The 22860-nt window shown below is 48.5% G+C and overlaps 1 protein-coding gene across 7 annotated transcripts in view; it reads right to left on the bottom strand.

Moving 5' to 3' along the window:
- Positions 1-22860, bottom strand: part of LOC119965347 (gamma-aminobutyric acid receptor subunit alpha-6-like) — a 120161-nt gene that overhangs the window by 71287 nt on the left and 26014 nt on the right. For 2 of the 7 annotated variants that reach the window (XM_038795985.1, XM_038795984.1), the window contains one exon: positions 1543-3131. The exons of 2 other annotated variants lie outside the window; for them this stretch is intronic. In XM_038795985.1, the coding sequence (XP_038651913.1) occupies positions 2850-3131 (282 nt within the window). In that variant the 3' untranslated portion in view covers positions 1543-2849. Of the gene's footprint in view, positions 1-1542; positions 3238-3676; positions 3850-19503; positions 19553-22860 lie in introns of those variants that run through there. 3 more of the 7 variants (XM_038795986.1, XM_038795989.1, XM_038795990.1) reach the window with 3 other exon arrangements.

Genomic DNA, 22860 nt, shown 5'->3' with positions numbered 1-22860 from the left:
CAATAAAACAATTTTACATGCAGAAGGGAATAGCATTGTATTATTTACACAAGTATGTAGTTGTTCCATGTTAGGTCTCAATTTAATAGGTGAATAACATTCCCAGTGGACTCCACCATTTCTGTCAGGGACAGACAGGCATTACATATTGATGTTGGTTTTGCTGCTTTGGGCTACTGACCTGATTTTCTTTTACTTCATATTAATCTGTGAAATTCAGTGAAACTATTAGTGCAACTGACGAATAAAAGGGATTTTGCCACTATAACATACTGTAGGGAAAATCTCATTTATCCCAAAGTTATAATTTTGATGCATTAAAAAGGAATTGAAAGTAGTGAGTTGTATTTTGATTTAATTGAAGAAAAACTTGCCCTTATTTATATGTAGGGAAAACTAGTCTGTATAAAGCTTTTCCCACTAGAGCAGTTTCACGTACACTAAGCCGTACGGACACAAATGGTCATCCCCTCAGAAAACGATCAATAGGAATTTTGACCAGAATGTGTTGCTGAAGCCAACATTCTGAAAGAAGCAGAATATTATTGCAATCTGCCACCTGAGATTCTTCATTTTAATTGTTTTTTACAGAAAGAAATATAATTTATTGCACATATGAGCATTAAGAGCACATATGTGATGCTAAATTTCTACAGCCCATTTGGTCAGCCCATATTTAGAACATGGTGCCGGAAACTCCATTATAATTGTAACCTGGACCTCTAGAAATTACAGTGGAAATTTACTAGGATAATGCAAAAATGTAAGGATATAGTTATAAAGGAGGCTGAAATGTATTGAGACTTTTAACACTGAAACAGAAATAAGTTAAAGGGAAATCTATTGGAGTGGTTCAATATTATAAAAAGATTTCAGGGAGTGAATAGTAAAAGATCGCAACCAATAGTTGGTGAACTCTGACAGAATCCTGGGGTGTCACTGTATTTTTTTAATCATTTAAGTTGTGAATGGAATTCAACTTCATTTCACTGGGTAGGATTTTTCATTCCAATACTGGCAGTAGCTGCCATAATCTAATATTGCAATGGCTCTGTGCAGACACTTATTATTTTCTAATGATGCAGAGCAGACAGAACGTGGTGCAATTAGTAAAGTAAGTTTATTGGGGCTCATCCCTTCCCCCATTAAATATCAAAGCTAGAGTTCAGCTTCATTGAGGATTACACTTAAACTGTTTTCTAATATGTCAATGAGGGTGAAATTATTCTTCGGCAAAAGTGTGAAATGACCAATAGTAAATTGGTAGCCAGCTTTACTCTGCCTTATTTTCCATGAAAGTAATTTGAAAGGAGAATCAGGTGGAGTGTAAAATGGGCTGTTGTTTCAGTGTTGTGCTAACAAATCAAGGAAAGTGTTTCCCCTCATTCTCTTTTGTAAAAAGGTAAATAACCTGGCAAGGGGCCACACGGTGGCGCAGTGGGTTAGCCCTGTTGCCTCACGGGCGCCGAGGTCCCAGGTTCGATCCCGGCTCTGGGTCACTGTCCGTGTGGAGTTTGCACATTCTCCCCGTGTTTGCGTGGGTTTCACCCCCACAACCCAAAGATGTGCAGGGTAGGTGGATTGGCCATGCTAAATTGCCCCTTAATTGGAAAAAATAATAATTGGATACACTAAATTTATTTTTAAAAAAATAAATAAATAACCTGGCAAGAAAGCTAATTCTAGCTGACCTAATTTCTAGGTTAGTAAGTAACAATCTGTGTAACGTGTTTCCATCTTCTTTAATTTCCTGGGGGCATATGAGTAATGACAGGTAAACTCGCAATAAAATAAATTCCTGAATATATTCAGACAAAATTTCCAGGCATTAGCCTACTGTAACAGTGTACGTTATTCAACTCTTAATTTTGTTGTGGTGCCCACTTATCTCATAACACAAAGCACTGTAGCAGCCAAGCAAGAAAAAAATGATGCCATTCAGTGGAGGTTCTACTACAGGTAGAGCAAGCTGAAGTAAAAGAAATTCAGTAGATTGGCGACAATAAATTCTGAACCAATGTCAAGTTCATTGAATCTTTCAAGTCATGTCTATGATGGTGTCACCATTCATTTGTTCAGCAGTTATGTTGTTTAAAACATCAGGTTTTAAAGGTTGATCATGTTTCAGCTATGACTGCTTGTTTTTCATAATGAAGTTCGTATGGTGAAGTTTCTCACAAATAAATTGTTATTCCCTCTTCAAGACTGCAGTGTAAAATTTGGATTTCCTTTGTCTAAAAAAATATATTATTTTACATAACTTTTTTCACCAAATTAAAACTGTGAACAAATAATGCCTTCAATAAAAATAAAATGTTATAATATATTGCAGTATTTCACTTAAACCCACAGTGAGCACACAAAATAAATCTCCAAAATCTTTCAGCACTGAAGCTATAAAAAGCTAATAATATGTTACAAGGTTCCAATCCATACAGTCCACAGTATTTCCCGGTATACAAGAGTCAAATCAAAGCTTGCTCTGAGTATAGATTGAATCATACTCGTATAACATTCCATCCGGGCAAGAATCTGGAATGCATAAACTTAATTGGGTTCTGTCCTTCGAATGAGAAATTGTGCAGTTTACTCTGTCAAATTGTATTGTTGTCACTCGGGTTCATTCTTTCTTCAATGGATATTTTCAATGTGTAAGTATTATAAAGAATAAAAGATCTGTCGGGTATTTCAATACATGAACATATTTTGCCTCAGAGAAATTATATTGATATTTGAACCCATAACTGTGTGGCTATCTTGTAACAAACTCTGCAATATCCATTACTTTTGTATATATACAAATACAATACTGTTTAGTTTTACATACAAGTAACATATGGCATAGAAAGTTACATATTACTTCCCATTTCCATTGTGTCTTTTGAAAGGTACACTATCCAGTACACCAGATTAAATGCTCCAAATGATAACGGGAAAAGGATCCTGGCATACTGGTCTATCTTGCTTGTGCCAGTATCAGGTGGTGGTTGAGCAGATGGAGAGAGGCCAGGAGGGGAACACATAACTGGTGGCACATTGCTGTTAGTATCTGGTTCTACGTTGGCTGCTGATTCTTTCTGAGATGCCAAGGAATTAAATCTTTTCTTTAAATTGGAATTGGAATCAGAATGCTACAAAATAAAAAGAGAAACTTCTTGTAGAAAATATAATGAATTCATCAACTTTTCTGGTAAAGTTACTGTGCTCTGGTTTCAAGATGTGTATCCCTTCCTGGAACTGAAATTAAACGTGGTCAAACATCTTTAATCCAAATTACACAAATAATCTACTTATTAGATGCACTCAATCAATTTCTAAACAATTTGCTCGATTCTTGGATGGGAGTATAAAATCAATCCCACAAGGCTGGGTTAGCGTATTGTTAAAGGGCCAGGTCACTGTAATCGCATACTTGCAGTCTGCCTGTTGCGCAGCTCACGTGAGCTCTCAACAAAAAAACATTATACAGTGTTTCTAATCCATTCATTCAAACCAAGCCTCTTTAATTGCTATGCACTGTTGATAATACAAAATAAATGCACTCCACTGACACCCATAAATGAACATCTACAAATACACACAACTCGCAGAGCTATACAGCACAATGCAGAAGCACAGAGGCATGCGCAGATGAACGACAAATAATGTACATTGCACATACAAGTAACAGATGTGCAAAACATCATTACCATAATTGTAAAGAACCATACATAAACACACATACAAATAAACACATACCATAGATTTTGTGGAGGTACAAGGATTAATTGTTTCACTATTACCATTTAATTCAGTGAAATTAATTTAAACCTTTAGGAATGTGATTGTGATTTGTTTCATACTTCTAATCTATATTAAAAGATAAAAGAGGAAATTAGTCCAATAAAATGCAATGGCCTGTAACTTCCGAGTTTTCTGACATAATAACTAGGGTGTCCCTTGGTAAGTATTGCATGGCAATTGGCCAGAAAGTTCAAACTTCATTGGGGAATTGCCCAGTTGCCCTGTAATGGAAACTATCCAAAAGTGCAATGGAAATTGTAAACTTCGGATGGTTCTGACTGTCTGACCACAATAGTTACCCAGGAAAAGTTAGAAGTAAAACCGCTTCTAATTCCTGACTCGGCCCCGTTTCCCTCTGATACATCTCTCACTGATCATCATTTTATGAAGGATAACAGGAGAGGTGTACACTGGAAGCATGCAGACAGCACAGATCATGATGTCAGCATAGAACAAAGATTTGACACCAAATCTACCATTTTGGATCCTTCAGATTCTATTAGAACCCACTCTTAAACATGCACAGCTGCCTCCGCCCAGAACCACACCCATCCCACTGCCCATATCCACAGGTATTATTTAATGTTTTTGGATTTCTATGCAGTAAAACTGTAATGTCAGTGGATGTAATCTTAGAATAATACATAGCATACTCGGCTTATCGAGTCCATATTTGTTTTCCATGGGACAATCCAGTCAGTCCCATTTCCCTGCTAAATTGCCATAGTCCTCCAAGTTTATATTTCTCAAGTGCCTTTCCAATTTCCTTTTGAAATCATTGTTTAATGTCTATTCGGATTGCCCTCACAGCTACCTGTTAGTAAGCCTGTAGAACATGGGTGCAATCTAACTGCCTCGCCGTGCTTGACTCGCAACATGACAAGGCCAGTAACTCCCTTGAGAGGCCTCTCGTGAGATTTATGATGCTCATTATGCCTCGTGAGATCTAACGAGACGCCGCGATCTGGATTCCGACCCCAATGTGCAGTTAAGCTCACATATGTTCACGCTGAATTTACCCACGGCACGGGACTTAATGCCCTCACCTTGGCGACCCCAACCAGGTGCCGTTTAACACTAATTTCCACAATTATGGACCAGGCGTACCAGCACGTGGGGGGGGGGACTCCCGGGCGATCAGAGGCCTCCCGATGGTCGGGTTCTGGGAAGAGTGGTACCCTGGTACTCTTGATGCCACCTGGACAACAGTGGCACTGCCACCCTGGCATTGCCATGGTGGCACCCAGGCGACACTGCCATGATGGCAGGAGAACTGCCAGGGTGCCAAGCTGACAGTGCCAAGCTGCCCTGGTGGCATCTTGCCCATTCCAGGGATTGGGATGGGCTACCCCTGCCCTTATGAGGTAGGGTGCAGGGTGTTTGAGGACCCCCTAATTGGTAAATTGGGAGAGGTCCAGAGGACACGGTGGGGGTCCAGATATTAGGGCACTATTTATAAATGGTGCCCCAATCTTTTCCTGCACTGCGGAGTTGAGCTCGTCAGTGCAGGAAATTAGCCGAAGTGTGGCCTTGGTGGGGCCTTCCTCAATGAGGCCCAAAGTGAAGCAGAGGCTAATTCAATAGCGGGGTCATTCTCGGGACTGAAAGCACTTGGAAATACCCCGCTAAACACACCCGAAACGGGACTTTGTTTCATTTCCATTTTATCACCCCCCCCCCTACATTTCTGCACTTCTGGGAGTGTGGTTAAAAAAAAAAATGAAATGAATACCTGCAACTATTATACTCTGTGCAGCAAGAGATTATGACAGGGGAGAATCTTCCAGTAGCAGTGAGGTTGTTGGCAGCGGGTCCAGAAGTGAGCACCTTTTCTGCTCAGGACTTGGACGGATGGCCATGCAAGACCACACAGTTGCCAGCCAGTCGAAGAGTGAAACAAATCATGAAATGGAGGTGGGCAGAAAATCGGTGCCATTACTGTTATCCGACAGGGTGCAAAATCCAGAACCAATGTTTAACTGGTACCAACACAGGCATTCATCCCCTCCAATCCAGCAGCAGCAATCTGTCTATCTATGTGGTGCAAAGACTGCAGCCAAACCTTTGGAGCTTCTCCCAAATCCATACACCACCCCACACCCCCACCACCCTGTCCCCACCAGATATTTTTCAGAGATGCCTCACTGCAGGTTATCATTCAGGCTATTGGGAAAGGAGAGAGGTCCTGTTACCCAAGGATGGCAGCAGGAGGGCCTCTCTTCTGATGAAGGTGATCTGGGTGGAGGTCACAGCATGGTTTATTGCCAGTGGAGTTCAATCTAAAACCTGGGTAAAGTGTAGGAAGAGAACGAACAATGTGTTCCACTTCACCAAGGTAAGCGGCACCATGTCGTCATTGCAAAGTGACTTTCATAGGGGCATCAAGCAGTGTAAGTGTGTGTACAGTGGGATGTCAGATAGGAGTTTGGGTTTCAGACCTTAGCAACAGATAGAACATGTGGACTGAATGTGTGGGAACCACTTCATGCTGTGAATCTTGCACCAGTTGCAAGACAATCTGGGTGTCAAACACTTACTGGAGAGGACTCAAATGCTGTCATGGGCATGCATGCCCGGAAATGAATTATGCATCAATTGGGATAACACTCGGGATTCTCCGATGCCGCGCCGGTTGGGAGAATCAAGGGCCACGGCAGTTTTTCAACGACGCCGGTCCGACGCACTCTCGCGATTCTCCCAACAGGCGAAATCGGTCCTGTCGGGCTTCGCGCGGCGCAAGCCGGAGAATCGCCCGAAACACCCAAAATGGCGATTCTCCAGTACCCCCGCTATTCTCCAGCCCAAATGGGCCGAAGTCCCGACGGCGTGACCCCAGTTCACGCCGTCGCCATTCACACCTGCTATATTTAGTCGTCAGCCAGTCGTGCTGGCTGACGCTGAGCACTGAGGAGGTGAGCGGACTGTCCCGGAGTCTCCGCAGACTGGGGAAGGCTTCCCCGAGAATGCTGCGGGCAACGGCGGGGGGGGGGGGGGGGGGGGGGGGGGTGGGGGGGGGGGGGTGGGAGGGAGGGGGAGAGGGAGGGAATGGAGGTAGGAGGGGGGAGAGGGAGGGAATGGAGGTGGGAGGGGGAGAGGAGGGAGTGGAGGTGAGAGGGGAAGAGGGAGGGAATGGAGGTGGGAACGGGAGAGGGAGGGAGTGGAGCGGTTGTCCATCTGCGGATGCCACATGTCAGCTGCCATTTCAGGATCGTGACGAGGACACGCACCCAGGTTCTCGTGTGGCTGATGGGCAGAGCCCACTGACGCACCGGTGAGGAGGTCGTTGTTAACTGACCGCTGTATGCAGACAGTGACCAGGGGTTAGGCTGGCCGCGTGTCAGCAGCGCGACCAGGCCACCGGTGCACACAGTATCCCATGGCAGCTGGCTGCCAAGGTGTCGAACAACCTCCATGTAACATGTTGTTTCTCTGCCCCCCACCACCCTTCTGTAAGTCACCATGTATGCCAACCTGACATCGATGTTCACCGCAGTGGTTAGAGCCGCTGCACTGCAGTTGGCCATCCTGCAGCGTCGACAGTGACAGCCCACAATGCAGATGCAGGGGCAGCTGCAGCTGCAGCAGCAGAGGGAATAGCCGCGGAGTGGCCCGTCGTCGCCGCGCAGGCCGCAGGAGCTCATGGCCGGTATGTTCACGGCGATGCCGAGGGGAACATTGACCCCCAAACGCTGAGGAAGGCACAGGATGCGGGCACTGATATCGAAGTGGATGAGGAGGAGGATGAGGAGGAGGTGGAGGAGGATGGTGTGCAGTAGGTGGGGCGTGGAGCGCAGGACACAGACACGACCCAGGTGCTGGTAATGTCCAGGAGGCAGCACGATGGCACCGTCGAGGACAGCGGGCACGCGACGCGTTGGTGTCCGCAAAGTTCACGCATCGCGTGGGAGGGGATCGCTGAACAGTACCACTTGCATCGTCAGTCGTGCAGATGGACAGCACACAACCCCCCCCCCCCCCCCCCCCGCACCCCCCCCCTCGCTCCGCGTACACTGCTCCAATTCGAAATCACCTTACCACTGCGGCACTACGGTATAGCATGACATTGATGGCTGTGTCAGTGGGTGTGATCAGTGCCATGTTGAATGATGACAGCCCGCTCTGCGATGAGATGTGAGCTCAGAATCGTTAGACAAAGTCTGACTCATGGCAATAGCTGAACCATCCATCTCAGTGGTCGCTGCGTTCGTCAGGGACATTCCATCACATGCCCGTGTGGGGTAGCTGGCATCAGAGTGCCGAGAACTACAGTGTCCAACTGTAGGAGGGGTGGGGGGGGGGGGCTGCACATCTGGCACCGATGTTTAACCGCTCGTAAACCCGAGCGACAGTCGCTCACCATCAGGAGCCCCGTGGCACCGGAGATAGCAGAGTCGTACAAGTTAGGTGCAACAATGAGTTTAATGGTGAAGATTATATACAGATGCCCTAGCCCCTACAACTAAACTGTGCCCTGCACCCGTACCAACTTACTATGCGTCCAACTTCCTTGCCTTACGGGCCCTACCACTACATCTAAATGAATCTCCAGATAGTACAGCCGGAGTGGAGGCAGGCTGCTGAGAATCACACCCCGCGACATGGCTCCCCGTCAGCACTCGTTTCCTGGGGTGACCTGGCCTTTATGGGCCAGGCTGCTTGGCGAGCGTGCTGGATGACGTGGTGCCACCCTGCTCTGCCTGCTGCCCACCAGATGCGCCAGGGACGGGACGGGGGAGGCCGAGCGTTCAGCGACGCCCCGTGATTGAGTTAATGGTATGGGCCCCGGAACCTCCTCCTCCCTCGGGGAGCCCGGTGGCCCCGAGCCTCACTGTGGGACGGAGGTGCGATCGGAGAGGTGCCCCGTCGCCCCACCGACACCTGGCGCTGCCAGTCCTGGAGGCCTGCAACGGTATCAACCAGGGTCCGAATGTTAACAGAGACGGAGTCCAGAGAGTGAGACATTCCTGTCAGGGACTGTGCAACCCCAACCTGCGACGTCATCCAGCACATGCGTCAGGCAGTCGATGCTCTCCGCGACTGACTGCTGGGACTGTACCATGGCCTGCTGGGACTGGGTCATGACCCGGTGAGACTCGGCCAGGGTCTAGAGCGCTTTGGCTCTGGTGCATTGCTGCCTGTGAGAGGACAGCCCTCTCCTGGACCATGGATGACGCGTGCACGTGAAGCCCAATGCTTTACAGAACCTGACCCATGGCCGAAACCGTTTCACCCACTGCTTCGACCGCGGATGCCACCCATGCGGTGTCGGCCTGGGTGACTGCGATGAGCGGCACCACTCCCTGCTCCTGGACATGGATGGGCCCCTCCAACTGCGTCTGCAGCTGCTGGAAGGTGGCCCTCATCCCGTCATTGTGTCCCTGGTTTTCAAAATGCATTGGCTGTCCGGGTGGGTCGAGTAAATCTAGGAACCCGGGAACTGTCTGGGCGGCAGCTGGATGCTGGGCATGGGCTGCCCTCCGACCGTCCAGCCCCTCGGCGGCTCCAAACTCCACCTGCTGTACCGGCTCGGCTGTGTGGCGCACACCAGACCGTGACCCAGGAGCCTCATCACCGAGGTGAGTGTCTCTGGGATGGTGGATGGTGTGGGAGACAGCAGTGCCGCAAGCTCTAGGTCCTCGTCCGTCAGTACGTCCATTGTGTCTTGGTCCCACTCATGGCCCAGCGCAGGGCGCATGCGGCCCATGTAAAGTTCCGTAGCGGGTGAGTCCGTTGACTGCGTGGCCGTCCTCTGTGCATCTAGGTCCACAGTCTCCATCCTGTCCCCGTCACTGTGTTGTCTCATGGCCCGACCTTCGAGCAACGCACAGCCATGATTGTCTTCACTGTCCGTCTTCTGTACGTCCCCCTCCAGAGTCCCGGATTTAGAGGATGGCCCTCCTGGCCGACCTCCTGCCACCCTCTGACACGCGACCCTAGGTGCGGGTGTCATTGCGGATGGTCGGCTCTGTGTTGTACAAGACAGCCCGGGATGTTTGTCGGCTAGCCCTGGGGAACAGAATGATACGGGGTTCGTTAGACACACTCGGTCCGGTGTACGGTGGTCCAGTGGGCAGAGTGTGAGGGGAGAGAGGATGGGCTGGTGGGGGGGGGGGGGTGGTGTGGGGGGGAGATTGCAGGGTTGTCTCACTTGATGGTTGTGACCCGGGGGCACCCTCGTGGCACTTACCCTGGCAGCCCTGGTGAGGTTGTGGAGCTTCTTTCGGCACTGCTCCACTGACCGAGGGGTCTGCCCCTCAGCACTCACTGCCATGCCCACCTCACGCCAGGCCCGTCGCACTGCGCTTGACGGGTGGCAATGTCCTCGTCTTGGGCAGAGGATGCCCCTGCGCAGCTCCACCTCATCGAGGGTGGTCTCCAGGTCCGTGTCATGGAACCTGGGGGCGGCCCTCCGTGGCTCAGTCATCTTCCTCCCTCTTCTGCTCCGAGTCCTTCCGTGCGCGGATCGCTGACGCCGTGCATTTCACGCGACGCCCCCCCCGTGTTCCTCACGGCCCGATGCTAGCCCACTTCCAGGGCCAGAATCGGTCGTGATCGGGGCCGTTTCGCGCCATCGTGAAACTCGACGGAGTTCACGACAGCGAGGTCGCTCCAGTGCGGCATCGGAGAATTGCGCCATCAGTGCCTGTCCCTCTGCAGGAGAAAAATGCTTATAATTACCAGGAATACATAGTGAGTTGCACCAGACATAAGAACCCGCGCACCATTTGAGGGAGACCATGGAAGTTGTTGGGTAGGACAGGGACTTAGTATTGCACTTGGACAAAATGTCACAGCCACTGAGTGAGAGTATATCCAATCTGGTGCTCACAAATAGACAGACAAATCCTGAAGCATTGTTCAGAAAAGGGATTGCGCATAACCATCAATTTATTCTTTTTGTTCTCCACTGCAGGTACATGCAACTTGTCAAAGAACAAAAAGAGGAGCTAGTCTTTCCCCAGCTTCATCTCAAGCACCACCTCGGAGGGTTCCTCAAACTATCTGATGTGGCGGACCGGCAGTTTTTTATTCCAATGTGCCAGGGACCGGTGAGCGAAACAAGCCAATCCAGGATTAATGTCTCTTTCTTTTCTGGAAACACTCCAAGTACCGGCAGACGATGGCTCGCGTACCAGCACCGGTACGCGTACCACACTTTGAGAAGCACTGCGAGTCTAGAGGATGACCATCACAGCATTCATCTGCATCCTCCACCAGTGCAGATACATTTACCTCAGTGGGTACTCATTGTAGAGTAGATTCAGGGTGGCATACTGGTGAGCACATCTGTACATGCCCACAGCTGACGGAGAATGTGACTGGAGGGCTGCTGGAGGCCAGGCCTAAGCTGAGCCCCATGTTGATAATGAGCCTTTGGATTCAGTCATAAGAGACATGATGGAAATACAGAGATAGGAAGCAGAATATCAGACAGAGATGACAGAGGCCATCCGTGGACTTGAGGAAAGGTTGAGGAGTTGATCCAAGTGCTTCATGAACAGAGTAGCAACTGCCATGTTCAGCCTGGTCCAGCAGCGTATTTAGTGGCTGCCGGATATGCGTTTGGAACTGTACCCCATTGTGTTAGGCATGGGTGCAGTACAGCAATGGCTCGGCGTGATGGTGATCAGGTACCTCAATCTGTTTTCAGCTGTCCCTTTTCCTCAAGGAGTCAGGGAGTACCATTGTGCACAGACAGGGAGGAAGAGTGCCAGCAAGGCACCCCAAGGATTCATCCCAGATACTCCAAGTGTGTCCGGCCTTTTCACCTTCTTCTGCCAGTGACCCCATCGCCTCCAGCAAGTCAGTTTGAGGACGTTGCACAGCAATGTGCAGGAGGCCTTCAGGAGACTGAAGTTCTCTCGGCCTCGGAACAGCAGAGGATGGCCGCCAGGGTTACTTCAGGCAATGGAGCATTGCAGTCAGCAGGCTGCCTCCATCTCAGCTGTGGTTGATAGGGCAGTACTGAGGCATGATAATAGAAAACGATTAAGAAATTATAAGGGCACAAAGGTGGCACAGGTATCTAATCAATGTATACATCAAACTCACTTATAAGTATAAGTCTGATTACATTTTATTCATGTGTGTTGCATTTCAATTACCTTCTAATTTCGTCAATGGCCCCATGCATTTAAGGACATTGCAGTTCATTCCTGACCAGTCTGGGATGAGATAGGCCTATGAAGGTACGATTTATATCCATTAGCAATGTCATCTCCAAGTACCCTAACATGTGAAGAATTGAAACTTGAGTATCATTTGTAAATTTGCAGCCTTAGAACATATCAGGCAACCCATTGGGTAGAATTCAGCTGATTATAATCCCTTAGAGGCTGCTGTCTGAGCAGAATTGTATTGCTGCAATGGTGTTCACATGACAGAGCTCTTTGCAAAGCATTTCTGTTGTTTGGGGAATATTTCTGTGAGACATGAGTGTATCCCTGCCAAATTCACAGTACATGAAGCTTGCAATGTAACATGTTTATGGGATTACTTCTGCCAATGGCCTACAGATTTTTCCTTTCAGGTGCCAGAGGCCACAGGAATGCAGTGTTATACAGATTTGTTATGCTCCTGCAGGCACTGACACCGTAATGTTATCTGAACAGCACGTTTTATACAAGTGGAATGTATTTCATTCGGTAAGAATTCCAGGAAGTGTGGAGTGAAAGGCCATATTGGTTAACTTTAAACTGAAAATAAAGTCACTACAGCGACACATAAAGCAATGTCTTAGCCGAGGTCTATCAGGAAGTGCTCGTCCAGGTCTGGGAGCTCCATTTTATAAGGGTCCTTCCTGTTTATTCCCTTATTTTCCTTTTTATTTATTTTTGGTGATGTGCACACCTAGGAATTTGAAGCTGTCAACAATCTCCACCTTGGCCCTGTTGATTCAGACAGGGGCATGTACAGTGCTTTGCTTCCTGAAGTCAATGACCAGCTCTTTAGTTTTGCTGGCATTGAGGGAGAGATTGTTGTCATTACACTACTCCGCTAGGTTCTCCATCTCCCTCCTGTATTCTGACTCATCATTGTTCGAGATCCGACCCACTATGGTCATGTCATCAATGTTGATGGTCAGCTTATAATCACTGCATAGGCATATGGTTTTGTCAAGTTTTAGTACCGGGACTACCGGCGAATCCCAATCAGAAAGCCGTACTGACCAGATGATACCAAGGCCTTCTAGTCAGCTGAGTTCATCCTTGACTTTCGCAAGCAGCACATAGGGGACCGGGCATGCCCGTAAGTACTTAGCCTGGGCCTCAGGGTGCACATTTATTTTGGCCACAGGCCTTCCTGGAAGACTTCTAGGCACTGCCCCAAAACTTTGTGAAGCCCACTTGTGCCATCTGGAAGATCTGTTGCCAATCCAAATGGAGGCCATGTAGCCAGTCACGGCCCTATTATTAACGGGAACCTAACAGACTGCTGCCAGTAAATAACTGGGGTCATCGTCATGCCTGCTATGGCTCGGGGTTTCCCCGTATAAGCCTTGCCTTGGTGTCCCACAAACTCAACTGTTGCTTTCCTGTCTACCTCCCTGCTACCGAAACTGGCCCCCATTTCCAACTCCATCTCTAACGAGTGGCCGTTCACCTGGATGGTAAGCAATTTGCGGCGCGCTGGTGCAATTCAATTGCATACATTCCTCATCATTGGGTTGTTCTAAGCGGAGTGTCCTGCTTCTTCTAGGTTAGGTGGATTGGCCATGCTAAATTGCCCGTAGTGTAAGGTTAATGGGGGGATTGTTGGGTTACGGGTTACGTGGGTTTAAGTGGGGTGATCATTGCTCGGCACAACATCGAGGGCCGAAGGGCCTGTTCTGTGCTGTACTGTTCTATGTTCTATGTTCTGGGCTGGCATCTCCCTTGAGTAGAGCGGTGGGTTTGCTGGCTAATCTGTGGTTTCATATTCATGCAATTTCGCCAGCCACACGCACCGCACTGCCTTGGGTCATCTTCCATCAATTACGTGGCCCTTGGCCAACAGGCCTGGTCCTGATGGTGTTCTGGGCGGGGAGGGGTTCTGGGGGTCCAGCCCGAGGGGCACTGTGCGCGGAATGGGGGGGGGAGTTCTGCGGTGTTTACCGCCATCCCTGATGTTTCCTGGAGTTCTTGGATTCTCTTCTCAGCACTCTCTGTGACATGGAGATTGTGACAGCCTTTTTTAGGCCCAGCAATTGCTCGGCCAACAATTTACACTGGGACACCATATTATTTGCTTCACATACAAGACGGTCCCGGATAGCACCTTAGGTAGATACATAGATACATAGAAGATACCCACGTCGGTGCTACGACCAAGGAACACAACAGCACCTACACTTCCTCAGGAAACTAAGGAAATTCGGCATGTCCACATTGACTCTTACCAACTTTTACAGGTGCACCATAGAAAGCATCCTATCTGGCTGTATCACAGCCTAGTATGGCAACTGCTTGGCCCAAGACCGCAAGAAACTTCAGAGAGTAGTGAACATAGCCCAGTCCATCATACGGCCCGCCTCCCATCCATTGACTCTATCTACACATCCTGCTGCCGTGGGAAAGTGGGCAGCATAATCAATGACCCCTCCCACCCAGCTTACTCACTCTTCCAACATCTTCCATCGGGCAGGAAATACAAAAGTCTGAGAACACGCACAAACAAATTCATAAACAGCTTCTTCCCCACTGTTACTAGACGCCTAAGCAATCCTCTTATGGACTGATCTGATTAATGATACCTGTATGCTTCATCGAATGCGGTGTCAATGTATTACATTGTGTACCTTGTGTTGCCCTATTACGTATTTTCTTTTCATGTACTGAACAATCTGTTTCAGCTGCACTTAGAAAAATACTTTTCACTGTACCTGGGTACTCGTGACAATAAACAAATGCAATCCAACAAAGCCTCCCGTCTGGACAGGTACCCAATTCTGTGGATAGAAGACCTATATGCAAAGTTAGCTGGGGGGTTATCCCTTTTCCAAGCTTGGCATGAGCCAAGCCTATCTCCGGCTGGACGTCGATTGCAGGCGCTATGTAACCATTAATACCTCTACAGATATATGAGACTGCCATTTGGAGTGTTGCTGCTTGCGCAATTTTTCAGTGCATTATGGAGAACAACCTGAAAGGGCTACCGCATGTGGTGGTCTACTTGGACGATGTCCTGGTCACCTGAGCCACGGAAACGGGGTGCCTGAGAAACCTGGAGGAAGTACTCTGCCGATTTTTTGAGATGGCGTCTGCTCAAGTGGGGAAAGTGCATTTTCTACTCCAAGGATGTCACACACTTGGGGTATCGTGTGGATTGAGATGGACTACACCTGGTAGAGTCGAAGGTGCGGGCAATTAGGCAAGCCCCATTCCGTAAAATGCGACAAGAGTTATGGTCATTCTCTGGTCTTGCGCACTACTACGGAAAATTTATTCCTGGCCTAGTGGCCATCCTCGCCCCACTGTACACATTGCTGAAGAAGCACCAAGAATGGGCTTGGAGAGCATCTCAGGAGGAAACTGAAGCAGCAGCTAATGTTATCTGGGTTATTAACACATTATGACCCCTCCAAGCTTCTTTTCGTGACATGTGACGTCTTGCCTTACAGAATTTGACCAGTATTGTCCCACCACATGGCTGACGGGAAAGAAATGCCAATAGAATTTGCGTCATGGACTTTGGTCGCTGCGACGAGCAATTACGCCCAGATAGGAAAAGAAAGACTGCCCTTCATATTCACAGTGAAGAAATTTCATCAGTACGTGTATGGGCATCGGTATGGGCCACAAGCCATTATTAAGGCATTTTAAGGAGGACAAGGTGAACCCGCCAATAGCGTCCACCAGGATTCAGTGAAGGGCCCAGTTGCTAGCAGTGTACATGCACACCTTCGAGCATTGTCAGGCACACAAATCGCGAACGTGGATGCGTTGAGCAAGCTCCCACTGCCGATGCACTCCCCACCCCCACCGAGAGCCAAAGAAGTAATTTCAACGTTAACTTTATGGACACTTTGCCGGTTACCGCCGCCCACATACACGACTGGAGGCAAAAAGATTCCATATTGGCAAAAGTTTGTCACATTGTCTTATATGGGGACCTGCAGGGGAAATTGCCCGAAGAACTAAGGGCCTCTGAAGCCAAAATGCAGGAGCTCAGCATGTCCCACCAGAGGAACCGTCTTCCAGCCACGTCACGCATGGGGATTTGGGGGCCTAGTCCCCGACACCAAGATAAAAGAGGTGGGAGACTCCGACTTGAAGAGGAAGACCCCAGCGTCCAAGGTTTCCAATGGCAACATGACCAGCGATCATTTGCCAATGGTACCCCCCAGACGGTCATCGAGGAAATGACAATCCCCGGCAAGTTATACAACCCCCGACACAGGGAGGGCCCCAGAGGACGGGAAAGTGGCTAATGTAACACCGCTGTTTATGAAGGGAGGGAGGCAGAAGACGGGAAATTATAGTTAGCCTGACTTAAGTCATTGGTAAGATTTTCGAGTCCATTATTAAATAGGAAATCGGGGAGTACTTGGAAGTGCATGATAAAATAGGACTGAGTCAGCACGGGGTCAAGGGGAGGTCATGTTTGAAAAATCTGTCAGAGTTCTTTAAGGAAGTTAGACAAAGGAGAGCCAGTTGACATGATTTATTTAGATTTCCAGAAGGCCTTTGACAAGGTGCCGCACAGGAGACTGCTAAATAAGTTTAAGAGCCCATGGTGTTAAGGGTAAGATCCTGACATGGATAGAGGACTTGCTGACTGGCAGAAGGCAGAGAGTGGGGCGAAAGGGGTCTTTTTCAGGATGGCAGTCGGTGACTAGTAGTGTGCCTCAGGGGTCGGTGTTGGGGCTACAACTTTTCACAACATGCACTAATGATCTGAAAGAAGGAACTGAAGGCACTGTTGCCAAGTTTGCAGATGATACAAAGATCTGTAGAAGGACTGGTAGTATTGAGGAAGCAGGCGGGCTGCAGAAGGACTTGGACAGGCTAGGAGAGTAGGCAAAAGAAGTGGCAGATGGAATACAATGTGGAAAATGCACTTTGGAAGGAGAAATGGAGGTATAGACTATTTTCTGAATGGAAAGATGCTTAAGAAATCAGAAGCACAAAGGGTCTTGGGAGTCCTTGTTCATGATTCTCTTAAGGTTCACCTGCAGGTTCAGTTTGCAATTAGGAAGGCAAATGCAATGTTAGCATTCATGCCGAGAGGGCTAGAATACAGGACCAGGGATGTTTGTCTGAGGCTATATAAGGTTCTGGTCACACCCCAATTGGAGTATTGTGTGCAGTTTTGGGCTCCTAAGGAAGGATGTGTTGGCCTTGGAAAGGGTTCAGAGGACGTTCACAAGAATGATCCCTGGAATGAAAAGCTTGTCGTATGAGGATCGGTTGAGGACACTGGGTCTGTACTCATTGGAGTTTAGAAAGATGAGGGGGGATCTTATTGAATCTTACAGGATACTGCGAGGCCTGGATAGAGTGGACGTGGAGAGGATGTTTTCATTTGTAGGAAAAAATAGATGGTAGCCATCATGTGGAGATGTTGGCGTTGGACTGGGGTGAGCACAGTAAGAAGTCTTACAACATCAGATTAAAGTCCAACATGTTTGTTTCTACACTAGCTTTTGGAGCACTGCTCCTTCCTCAGATACCTCTTCATTCACCTGAGGAAGGAGCAGTGCTCCGAAACAAACATGTTGGACTTTAACCTGGTGTTGTAAGACGTCTTACGGAAAAAATAGAAGCAGAGGACACAATCTCAGACTAAAGGGATGATTCTTTAAAACAGAGGTGAGGAGGACTTTCTTCAGCCAGAGGGTGGTGTATCTGTGGAACTCTTTGCCACAGAAGGCTGTGGAGGCCAAATCACTGGGTGTCTTTAAAACAGAGACAGATAGGTTCTTAATTAATAAGTGGATCAGGGGTTATGGGGAAAAGGCAGGAGAATAGGGATGAGAAACCTCGCAGCTATGATTGAATGGCGGAGCAGACTCGATGGGCCGAGTGGCCAAATTCTGCTACCATGTCTTATGGTCTTATGACCCATCCCCACAGCCATTGGAGTTGCAGCCATAGGCAAAGAGGAACAGACGCCCTCCTGCTCCACTTTCTTCAGAGGGATTTCTGGACTTTGAGGGGGAAGGGATGTAATAACTTCCACGAGATCCATTTGGGACAACCCAATTAATGTCCCCATGAGCCTTGTGGAGTACCAGCTCCCCCGCTGAAAGCCAGCCCAGGTAGGAGCCATGCTGCAGAGTAGTCCTGACTTAGGACTGGGACTGGTATTTGTAAATGCTGTTGAAAATAAACCATTCTTTTGACTCCTTTCCGGACTCCTCCTTGAATACTAAAACATAGCTGCATAGTTACCCCGATTTATCACTTTCTCCCTTACTCTGAATCATCTGATGATACTTCTTCATCAGATGCCTGCTTTTCTTCTTGCGCTTCCCTGTCAGGCTGCATTGACAGGCCAGGCAGCAGTTATTGTGTCGGGAGGATTGGTGCGAGGGAAGTGGCAGAAATGGAGTAATGTATGTTAAATTGTGGGATTTTAGAGGGTGTATAGGAAACATGACACCATTCTGCCGGGTTTGGCAACACTACTTCCAACAACCATTCATAGAATCCCTTCAGTGCAGAACGAGGCCATTCAGCCCATCAGGTCTGCACCGGCCCTTGGAAAGTGCACCCTACTTAAACCCACTTCTCCACTCTATTCCCGTAACCCCATCTTATCTTTTTTTTTGACACTAAGGAGAAATGTATCATGGCCAATCCACCTAACCTGCACATCTTTGGACTGTGGGAGAAAACTAGAGCACCCGGAGGAAACCCACGCAGACACGGAGCGAACGTGCAAACTCCACACAGACAGTCACCCGAGGCTGGAATTGAACCCGGGACCTTGGAGCTGTGAGGCACAGTGCTAATCACTATGCTACCGTGCCGCCACACAGTGACTGTCTTCCCAATATTTCAAACCACCATTTCCCTCAAACGGCTCAGGAGATGTGCCTGTTCTTCATTGTTCTCTTCTACTATTTGCTACTTTAACCTGCAAGAGAGATTAAAAAGTGCCAGTGAATTGCAATGTGCGTGAGTGGTATGCCTGTCATAGTTGAATAGCTGGAAATGTGTAAAACCTGCAAGATATGGATGTGAGACTTACAGCAGTTGTGCGTCTATGAAGGTGAGATGGAGCAGATGAATGTCAGGCATGTGTCCTGAATGCTGGAGGTCATTAATTAGTGGATGATGGTGGTGCGGTGCATTGAGCGTGAGGTTACTGGTGCGGTGGGTAGGACCATCAACTGAATTCATTGAACTGTTTCTGACATTGCAGCCAGATTCTCAGAGCCAGGCAAATTAAATTGGCCTCTTCGGCTACCTGAACCCAAGCTGTTTGCAGGATATGCCTGGAGAGCTCTTTGGCCCTCTGTGGAAATATGATGGTTTTCTTTCTTTTCAGTTATTGGACTCCAGTGCTGCACTGGAGAAGTTGGAGACCTCGCTCTGGCCTGCTGCCCCGCAGCTCCTCTTTCTTCCCTGTAAAAATCAGATTCCAACACTTGCTGCAGCCTGAATGCAACTTCCCGGCACTCTCCTCCATGGTAGCAATAGCGTCTGTTTAATCTGCTGGTTCAGTTCTGGCATTTGCTCCCAGGCATGATGACATAATCGTGGCAATTCATTTTCTAATTGAGGATCGATGGGCATGGCTTAAGTAAATGAGCTCCGAGGCCCAATTGCTACATCCAAGAGACCTGCAAAACAGTAGGAAAAATAAAACACACCTGTCTGCTCTCCAACTTTACCCCCACTACCCTGCTCGCGAACAGCTCGAGGCCCCACTTTCACAGCCTACATGCGATCCCCCTTTCCCCTCCACATGCCTCCACCCTCAACCTCCCACGGTCACCATGCTATTCCCCCACAACTCTATACCTTCATTCTCACAACTTCACTGCCTCCACCTTGTCAGCTCTACACCCCCCACACTACCCCCTCCACCCACTCTCTCAGCTTTATCCCCTCACAGTTCTTCACTTTCACATCCCTAGGTCGAACCTCTCACAGCTCTACCAGCCCCCTCCCTCATCTCTGCTCTCACACTTACAGAGGTGTGTTTTGCCCTCATCACTGCTCTCACACCCCTAGGGGCTGGTTTAGCACAGTGGGCTAAACAGCTGACTTGTAATGCAGAACCAGGCAGCAGCGCGGGATCAATTCCCGGACCAGCCTCCCCGAACAGGCACCGGAATGTGGCGACTAGGGGCTTTTCACAGTAACTTCACTGAAGCCAACTCGTGACAATAAGCAATTATTATTATTATAGTATTTCACAGCTCTATCCCAACCCCAGGTCTCACAGCTCTACACCTCCCCTCCAAAGCCCAACCCCTCCCATAGCTCTAACCCTTCACATCACAGCTCTACCTACCCATCTCGTAGCCCTACCCCACTACAGCTGTATCACCCTCCCCACATCTCTCTCAGCCTTACTCCGACCCCCACTCTCGCAGCTCTACCTCCCTACCCTACAACTCATCCACTGTCCAACTTTCACAGCACTACCACCATAGTTCTACCCCCCAAAACTCATCCCCACTCCACACCCCCAGTTCATCCATCGACTAGCTCTCACAACTTGACCAACTCCCCACATTTCACCCAACCTCATTTCTCACAAATCTGGCTCTCCCCCCAGCTCTCACAAATCCCCACTCCCCTAACCCTGTTCTCTCAGTGGTTAGCATTACTGCCTCACAGCGCCAGGAATCCGCGTTCCCTTCCGACCTTGGGTGATTGCCTATCTGGAGTCTGCACATTCTCCGTGTCTGCGTGGGTTTCCACCGGGTTCTCCAGGTTCCTCCCACAGTCCAAGATATGCACGTTACCTGGCCTTTGAAACCACGCCAGCTGGGGCCGAAGGGACTTCACCGGCCACGCTAAATTGCCACTTACATGTCCAAAACAAAACTTAGGTGATAGGGTGGCGGCGAGCACCTAGATTGGGTGCTCCATCAGAGGGTCGGTGCAGACTCTGGGCCAAATGTTCTCCTTCTGAATTGTAGGGATTCTATGATTCACGCAGCTGCCGCACTCCACCCGCCATCATGTCCATTGCTCTCACTCTGTGGTCATGCCAATTTCCCAGGGTCAAAATGGGAACAAAAAGTTTAGGAAGCACCACTTCAAAAGGTGTTGGCTGGATTTAAGCAGTGAAGGTTTAACTTTTGCCCGTCTTGCATGAAGCTGGACCCATTGCTGAGCATGCAGCCAATCTGCAGTGTATTTAATGAGACATGAGTAATACAATAAACTTCTGCGTATTGCCTGCATGGCCTCAATCAGGCCCAGGCTCATTGACCCTCATGGTTTCCGATGCCCACAAACCAGTCATATCAATTTTGGGCCGAATTCCTTTAGAATCTGATTAAAATGAGTAAAAAGTCCAAAAGATAATTACAGTTTCAGAAATATAAGTTGGAAATAAGGTTATAAAGGTTGCGTTTCTTTGCTAACTGGACTTCGATGTAATCTAATTTAAGGTTTTAAGGATGGAAATTGTCTAAACAGTTCTGAGCAAAACCTGTGGATTATCCACCAGATTAAATAAATAGTATTTGGCATCATCCAGTAAAATTTAGCAGCCTAAAACTGGACCTTTGCTTGGGCATTGGAGATTACAGTTTATATCAAAATAGGTCAGCTAAATTGCAATTTGTCTTAGTTTGTATTTTGGCTCACGAAACAGGATCAGACTTTGATTCTGCCTGGAGATGAACAGCTACAGATTCTTACGTCAAGCTTAATTTTACTGAGCCTCAGAATTGAATGTAATGCCAATACTTACTTTTAGCACTCAGACATCAATCATAACTACTGGAGAACAATAGCTGCCGATAGGATTTGATCCTGACAAGAAAGTGGATTAGAGAACAGGGGCGGGATTCTCCAACCCCCCGCCGGGTCGGAGAATCGCTGGGGGCCGGCGTCAATCCCGCCCCCACAGTGTCCCGAATTCTCCGCCACCAGAGATTCAGCGGGGGCGGGAATCGGCCGCGACTGTCGGCGGGCCACCCCCCCCCGGCGATTCTCCGGCCCGTGTAGGGCTACAGGGGCCGGCGTGGAACAAAACGCTGATCGGTAGGCCCTGATCGTGGGCCAGGCCACAGCGCTCCCGGGGTTGGACCCCCCCCTCCCCCCCACCACGCCGTCCCTAAAAGGATGCACACCGAAGTCCTGGCGGGTAAGACCACACGTGGACGGCGACGGCGGGATTCAGATTGTTTGAACCAAGGCTGTAATGAAGTCAGGAGCTGAGTGACCATGGTGGAACCCAAACTGAGCGTCCATGAGCAGGTTATTGCTGAGTAAGTGCTGTTTGAAAGCACTGCTGATGACCCCTTCCATCACTTTGCTGATGATGGTGATTAGACTGATAGAGTGGTAATTGGCTGGGTTGGATTTGTCCTGTTTCTTGTGTACAGGACACACCTGGGCAATTTTCCACATACCCGGGTATGTGGTTGGTTAGGGGCTGGTTTAGCTCACTCGGCTAAATCGCTGGCTTTTAAAGCAGACCAAGCAGGCCAGCAGCACGGTTCGATTCTCGTACCAGCCTCCCCGGACAGGCGCTGGAATGTGGCGACTAGGGGCTTTTCACAGTAACTTCATTGAAGCCTACTCGTGACAATAAGCGATTTTCATTTCATTTCATAGATGCCAGTGTTGTAGCTATACTGGAACAGCTTGGCTAGGGGTCCAGCCAATTCTGGAACACAAGTCTTCAGTATTATTGTCGAGATATTGTCAGGGCCCATAGCCTTTGCAGTATCCAGTGTCTTCAGTCATTTCTTGATATCATTTGGAGTGAATCGTATTGACTAAAGACTGACATCTGTGATGCTGGGGACCTCTGGAGGAGACTGAGATGGATCATCTACTCAGCACTTCTGGCTGAAGACTGTTGCAAATGCTTCAGCTTTGTCTTTTGCACATATATGCTGGGCCCCTCCATCATTGAGCATGGAGATATTTGTGGAGCCTGCTCCTCCAGTGAGTTGTT

The sequence above is a fragment of the Scyliorhinus canicula genome, chromosome 4, assembly GCF_902713615.1.
Source record: "Scyliorhinus canicula chromosome 4, sScyCan1.1, whole genome shotgun sequence".
Classification (NCBI taxonomy): Eukaryota; Metazoa; Chordata; class Chondrichthyes; order Carcharhiniformes; family Scyliorhinidae; genus Scyliorhinus; species Scyliorhinus canicula.
Note: the sequence above shows the minus strand (reverse complement) of the source record. Positions and strands in the feature narration are given on the sequence as shown.